The 7,615-nt window shown below is 47.6% G+C and overlaps 1 protein-coding gene across 1 annotated transcript in view; it reads right to left on the reverse strand.

Annotated features, from left to right (window-relative positions):
- The window catches only part of DHX9 (DExH-box helicase 9), a 54,729-nt gene extending 51,538 nt beyond the window's left edge, over nt 1–3,191 (reverse strand). The window contains exons 1-3 of the mRNA XM_019501753.1: nt 3,114–3,191; nt 2,827–2,949; nt 1,141–1,281 (exon numbers count right to left, since the gene is read on the reverse strand). Coding sequence (XP_019357298.1) covers nt 1,141–1,281; nt 2,827–2,937 — 252 coding nt within the window. The 5' untranslated portion in view covers nt 2,938–2,949; nt 3,114–3,191. The remainder of the gene's footprint in view (nt 1–1,140; nt 1,282–2,826; nt 2,950–3,113) is intronic.
- Nucleotides 3,192–7,615: the final 4,424 nt, after the last annotated feature.

Genomic DNA, 7,615 nt, shown 5'->3' on the forward strand with positions numbered 1-7,615 from the left:
CACTCAGCTCCCAAATTCCTAGCCCCTCTGGGAACCCTACTGACCAGATAACACAGCTCCATAGGCCATATGTTTGATACCACCCCTCTAGCACTTAGATAACAATCTTATCTTTTGTTCTACCATGGCTATGCCAGCTTCACTGGGTGCATCTACATGTGCTATTAATGCGATGAAACAAACACCGGCGCAGTTTGCAATGGCGTTAGCTGCTCCCAGGTGCAGCATTTACACATGCACTCAAGAATGCAGCACACTGAGCTGCCGCAGAACAGCCCCAGACTGGAAGTGGCCCTGGGGGGTCAGCTCTGGGGTCCGGGTAGGAACGTTGGGCAGCAGAGGGGCTGGCTGGGGGTGCCACAGGGTGAGGCTAGGCAACAGACACCCTCCGCACTTTAGCACCCTCATGCTCCATCCAGCCCCTGTGATTGTCTAAACATGTGTTTCAGCAAAGTAAATTACTCTGCTGTAGGATAGTACTGTCCCCAACACTATTATCCTATAGTGGAGTTAATTAATTTACTGTGCCCTAATGCTGGCACACATGTAGACTGTGACGTTTAACTGAGGAGCTAGTTAGTCTACTCCACAGTAAGGCACATGTGTAGATGCACCAATGGCTACTATTCAAATCTCGAATAAAGTGACTGCCGATAACAACTGCTCTGGGGAGCCATGAATGAATCAGAAGTATCCAAAAGGAAAGACAGACCAGATGTAGAAGAAATATAAAGAGGGCAATATTGCAGTGGACTGCACAACCACTACTGGCTTCCCTGTACAGTGTTAAACAGCTACACATGAAACAGAGGAGCAGCAAGAAATTACCTCTTGAAATCTCCTCTAATAGTTTTACCAAGAGGTTTTCCCTTGCATATATAACCCAAACTGGCTTAGTATGCCACTGTGTTCCTCCCTGGTGGTATCTGGTGTTATAGAAAACAATGAGCCTATTACAGTCTTGACTAATAGATCTACTATATCAGGCAGAAGTAGTTCACAGACTTTGGACTTAAGTCCAAAGGTCCCAAGTTTGGCCTTGCTGCCAAAGACCTATACAGTGCTTTGCATTACAAGGTGGCTCCCAATGAAAATATCCCCAGCCTCTTGTTTGATATGCAAGGATAAAAAGTAGCTTACCCCTAAAGCTGGAATTTCTTCTCTCTTTACTTCATTCACTCGAACTAAGTAATTGACGAAGTCCCGAGCAGCATTGCTCTGTGCATCTTTCTTGTTAGTGGAATTGCCCATGCCAATGTAGTTAAAGCCTTCCACTCGAACCTGCAGACAAGAAATGGATTTGCAGAATTAATAAAGGCAAGTATCTCCCAACCACCAAACCCAGTGGAGCCCCAATAAGCGCAGAACCCCAGTGATTAACCTAAATCAGAGCTGCCCAACTGCACAGCAGCTGGTGGACACATGCTGTGTAGTCCACGGGCCCTTTGGCTGCATGTTGTGTGAGGCTCCGCTGCATATTATACCTCCTGAAGGCATTTCTGGGTGCTGAAGGCAGCAATGAATTCCCCAGTCTTCTCTCCCATCCTGCGCTCACTTTCTTAAACATGTGTCATCCAGATCGAGACCTACAGCAGCCTCGTCTCCACAGCAAGCCTTCAATCAAAATGATCCCCTTTAATCCAAGGCACTCAGATATGAATATTCAATCCCTCTCTTGGAGCAGAGGCTGGTATAACGCTACATACCACACAAAGGAAAGAACAGCTTATCTTTACCCACTTCTCAGCAAAACAACAGGGTCACCAAATCCTCTCGTACATGTGACATATACTAGACCTCACTGGTGACTGCTTCTTTCATTACATATATGGCCACACACATACATAAGCACTGCCCTTTACTGGGTCAAATCATAGGTCTGTCTTGCCCAGTCTCCTGTTTCCCACAGGCCCTTCTGTGAGCGGGAAGAGACATGGCTGCAGCCCCTGTACTGCCTCCTCCAGAACCTCTTCTTGAGGTTCTGGCTCCACTTTTCCCTTCACCTGTTTATTTATGTGCTCCCTGTCTATAGCCCTATGAGTCCCAGAACCAGCTGGTCAATCTCTTCCTAGCCCTGGCCGAGCTGGCTGTGTACTTGACGAGGAATGAGGCTCTGGCCGGGAGGGTCCCTGGGGACTGCTTTCCTTGCCCTGTTTTACTCCTGTCTCCAAGCAGAGTATCACCAGGCAGTGTCTGCTGGCTCCCTGGACTCATTTGAGGGCCAGTAGGTGCTGTTTGGCGTGCTCTGTTCAGTGTCCCCACTTGGCACACTTGTTTTGAAACTGAGTGGCACTTCCTTCTCTGTTTTTTCATTACTTGCTCCAAGAAATATGCTGTCCCCTTTTCCTGTAGCCTCCCCACCTAAGGCATGTGTGATATCTTTTACTGGTGGGGCTTGCTTCCAGTACAGGATGCGTGTGTGATCTCTTTTATCGAAGGAGGGGCTTGCTTCTGGTTTTGCCACTGTGTTGTGCCAGCACTTTTGCCCCTCCTCTTTGGCTCTGCAATCAGCTGCTAGGGGATCCTTCCACCCTGCTCTGCGACAGAGGTGGGGGCACAAATATAAGCATGGGGCCCCAGACGCGAGAGACCCTCGGTATGCCACTGAACTTGTCCTTGGGACTGAGCCTCGATGCCTGGCTTCTACCACCAGGGATGCGTCTTTCCTCACACAGCCCCTGCACGCCGCCGGGAGCCCAGCTATATACCCCGGGGCAGTCCCGCCCCACCCACACCCAGACCCCATCCTCCCCTGATAGCCCCACCCCCACAGCGCGCAAGAGCAGCAGCAGCCGCCTCACGACGCCCCGCCCGGGCCGGCCGCACCTCGCACTGGAACTTCTGCCGGTTTTTGTTGCCTGCGGCGCGGATCTCGTAGGCCGGCGTCACCTTCCTCTTGCCGCACCAGGCGTACAGGAAGTTCTTCACGTCCCCCATGGCGGGGCCGCCCTGCGGGCACACGCCACCGTTAGCGGCCGCCACAACAGCGCACCCCTCCCAGCCCTCGCGCAGGCAGCTTCTGGGTGAGACGCAGCCTGGCAGCGACTGCGCACACGTACTAGCGCCGCCCCATTCCTTCCTCCCGCCCGGGACTGCGCTTTGCAGCGGCTGACCTGCGCCGTTATTCCCCGGCCCGGCTGCTATCACAGGTGAGACGCACGGCCCACCTAGCCCCGCAAAATGGCGCCCGCTGGACGCATGCGCACTGAACAAAGTGGTGGAGCCTGCCCGAGGGGCGGGGCGGGGCAGCGCCCCCAGCGGCCGGGGACCTGCGTGACTCCCACCCGGCACCGGATCCCCCACGCAGTAGTCAGGACAAGGGTTGAAACTCCCCGTCGGGGGCGCCTGTCTCTGCCTTGCCCGAGGGCACCCGGGCGCCTGTCCCAGGCCCCTCAGCCGTGTGATCAGAGGACTCCTGGACCTGTAGCTTCCCAGCAAGGGCCCAGCACTTGAGGGGCAGGGGATAGCACCAGGCGCTGGCAGCCCGTTGTCCCTGCACAGGACCCCACAGATTAGAGGGGCCTGGGCAGGAAAACTGCAATGGGCCTGGTGCTCTTTGCTGCTCCACAGGGGAGTGTGGCTGGCCATAAGGAACTGGCTCTTGCATTTTTGCTTTCCAGCCAGAGGTCCTGTCTGTCCGGGCCTATTTGGTACATGAGGAATCACAGCCTGGGCCTGCACAGAAACAGTTACCCTCTGTTTTTGGAAGGGGCTAGTAAGCATTCACCAGCAGAGTCCTTAGGACAACTGGAGCAAACAGACAAGAGCGAGGGTCAAAGACTAACAGTGAGTGCTCTGTGGGGGAACACAGAGCAGCGCGTACCACCAAGCACCCACTGGCTCTCCAATGAGTCCAAGAAGCCGGTGAAACTGCCTGGAGACGTGCATGGATGAGGGACAGAAAGATGGCCTCAGTCACCAGGGGTCCTCCTGGCCACATCCTTCTTCCTGGGCATATAGATGGCCAGCTCACCTACCTACGCAGGAGGCCTCTGCTAGGACAGGAGCACTCGCGTCATGCGGATTCCACAAGGGCCAGAGATAAACCACTGGGATTGAAGGGTCTGTATATTAACCTGTTTAAAGCTCTCGCTGCTTTAACTCTAATGAGTAAGCAAATAAAATAAGCCTATGCTAAAGACTCAACAGGCATCTGTCATACACAGGCTAGAGCTCACAATAACTGTACTGTGAGAGCTTCCAGCTAGTGTTGGAGCAAGGCCTATGAAGAGCAGATGTACACTGCTGATTTTCTAAAATAAAAAAAAATTAAGGAAATTAAAATCTAAAGGAAAAAACTTCAGGTTTTCCTTGTACATCAAAGTAGCCAAAAAAGGGGACAGCTCAGCTGTTAAATAGGCATTGGTCACCTTTACATGATGCAAAGAAAACAAAACTAAGTGTTACAGCTGTATGTAACCACACTGTTAGGAGTGCCAGGACTGAGACTACAGGCAGATGAAGAGGTGCGGGGAAATGCATTAGGGGGCACAGAAGCTGTGCCATGACTTGCTATGCAGAGACCACATTAGCCAGCACAGGTTAAAGTGCTCCTCTAGCTTGTAGTAGGAGCAGGACTAGAAATGGAAGAAGTATGAAAAGTAGTTGTGAATAAGTTACTATTGCCTTCTTACCCTTCTGCTACTCCAGGAGTGTCAAACATACTATAGACCACAAGCCAAATCTGGCCTGCAGAGCCAGGCAATCAGGCCCATTATCTTGATGGGAGACCTTTTCCTGGTAATATCCAAATGCCTAGGCAGAACCCATGGCATTGAGAGTCCCAGTAGTATCATGGCTTGTTCCCATGGCAGGTTGCTGGGCCTCTTCCTTCTAGGCCCCAGACTGGCTGGAGTGAGCGCCATGGGTGCTAGATCTGGCATGTAAGGGAGGCTCCGTGGGCTTGATCTGGCCCATGTGGCCATCCCCATGCAATTCATCTAGTACATGGCTTGGTTGTGCATCAGTCATTTGGCCTGAAAGACCAGATGTATTTGATACCACTGTGCTACCCCAAGCTGAGATAAAAAGTTGGTCTGGTTTAAGGTAATGCGATTGGGTGGTTAGCGGAATTATACTGAAAACCAGAACAAAGTTGGGTTTTATTATAAACCAGGGAACATAAGAAAAGCTGGAACTTGCTTCCTAAGCTTTCTCATTTTCTTACACAGAGTGAAAGTGCAGTGTCAATTTTCAGTCAATTCGGCAAAGTCCTGAGCACTCAACACTTGGATCCAAAGTAATACTGCATATGGTTAACTTCAAGCATCTGAATAGTCCCTTTTTAGTCAAAGTGACTGTCTCATTTTAAAGTGAAGTATGTGCTTAAGGGCTTATTTGATCCCAATCCAGGAAACTCAGCACCTGGAAGGTCAGGAGCCATATAGAGAAGGGGAAATAGCCACACACAAAAAAAATCAACATTTGAGAGAACAGAAATATACTAATACAAACTTTATCCTTCCAGCACAATGGCACATGCAAACCATTCTGGCTGACCATTTTAGCCTCACTATGCAAGGAACACACAGTACTTTATCTAGATAGCTAGGCATTTTAGAGAACTAAACAACAGTAATAACACCCTCGCTATTAAAGAAGAAACAGAGACAGATCGGAGGGCTGCTAAGCTAAAAGGAACAATTAGTGAAAGCTACTTGTGACCCTTTGCTATCTTTAGGTAAAAAAATAAAAGTGTATCCTGGATATACAATTCCTAGTTGTGCCTCACATACTGTATTCCTGGTTGGATTGATTTTAGATGCTCAGGCAGAAAATTACCAATTCTTTTTTGTTTTGTGGGGTTTTTTTGGTCAAAATTGAAGATGAAGGGGCAAAAACAGCCAGGGTAGCTTGGGTTGGCAAGCCCTAACACCAGCCAGTAGGACGTATTAAGCAAAGGTAAACAAAATTTAGGATTTCAATACGTCAGGAAAAGTTTCAATATCTTAACATCTGTTTTCATCCCAAATTGCAACAAAGAGTAAAAACAATTACTAACTTCTTTAAAAAAAGAAAGAAATCAATTCCTTACTATACACCTGCCTCTCTACTGCCTCACAAAGGGCATTTTTCCAAACCAGAAAGAAAACAGTGATGCAACTATTTTTAAGAATGTGTTTATGATCCCCAGAACCCACAGAAATATAATCAAAATGTTACACAAAAAAGTTCATGAAGAAACCCAGTTTAATGATTTGGTAGCTTTGTTGATTATCAAAACAAAAAGAAGTTACTTATTTCAAGTTCACATATTTAGATAGGTTATTTCTATATTACCTATTATTAAAAAGTGTCTTGTTTTGTAAACATCATTAGGATAGCAGTAACAAGATTTCCCATTAGAAATAATGTTAAAAGTAACAAAATAAAAGCTTTGGGAAAAACATTCTAGAATTATACTGAAAACCAGAACAAAATTGGGTTTTATTATAAACAGTAAATTATTATAAACAGCCTTGGGAAAAACATTCTAGAAATTTTCCTAGAATAGCTTTAGCTAGGAGTGTACATGGGCTTACTTTTACGTAGAGCCCTGTAAGGCTGGCGCTCTGCAGTCTTTCTCAAAGGAATAGTAGCACAAGAACTCAGTGCAGATGCACATACTCATTGGCTGATGGGGAGACCATCTCGCTTTCCATGTCTGACAAAAAAGAAACCTTATCTAAAATTTCTTATAATCTTTAGAAAAGCTTAGTCAATCATCTAACTCTACCTTGGCTTCTAAGTCTGTGCACCTCAAACTGTGGAAAGCAAAACTTGTATCACAAAAACTGCAAGCCTTCTGAATCTCCAAATCTCTCCAATTCGATTTGGACTTTTTAATGGGCCTCCCAATTCTATTCCGATTCGGAGATTTGGCTGCTAAATTGGGCCAAATCAAATCAGTTACTGAAGCTTCATATAGCCCTAGTAGGCAACCTCTTCCAGCTGCAAGCTAGAATAACCACCCTGAGTCAAAATCAGATGGGTAGGTGCTAGGACCCTGCTGCTACTGCCACTTGTCTCCACGGCAGCATAGGTGGAGCACCATGCAATCAGTGCTCATCCCCACAGTGACATAGGGAGATTGTCCACAGTCAAAGCTCCCCACCACCAAATGCTGCTGACGTCCCACAGCCACAGGCTGGATCCAAAGGTTCCATAAACCGGATCCAGTCCACAGGCTGTAGGTTGCTGACCCCTGCATCAGAGGGCTGAAAGTGCTTCCTGTCACAAAAAAAGGTCTTTGAATGTTTTGTTAGATGAAAGAGTGCAAAAACTAAGGGGAAGGAAACCTACAAAAAGAGAAATGTCTTCTGGGTATGAAGCTCTCAAAAATACTCCTGGTTTCCTTACCAGTGTGCAGTCATGGGTTTTTTAGGTTTATATAAAAAATGAGTGCATTAAAATACCAAGCTAGGCAGCAGGATAGTGTTACATTGAAAAGAGGATGCTAATGAAAGGATAAACACAGGAAAAGCAAAGACAGAGCTAGTTGGAGGGAATTCTGGTAGATGGAGATATGGAGATAGTTCTCTTCCCAGTTCAGAGAAACTCAGGAGTTCCAGCAAGGAATGTTTCTCCTCTGTTTAGGAAAAGCCAGATTCTTCTAACTCTAAGAAGCTGTTTTCTT

The sequence above is a fragment of the Gavialis gangeticus genome, unplaced genomic scaffold (assembly GCF_001723915.1).
Source record: "Gavialis gangeticus isolate Ggan-Ray unplaced genomic scaffold, GavGan_comp1, whole genome shotgun sequence".
Lineage (NCBI taxonomy): Eukaryota > Metazoa > Chordata > Crocodylia > Gavialidae > Gavialis > Gavialis gangeticus.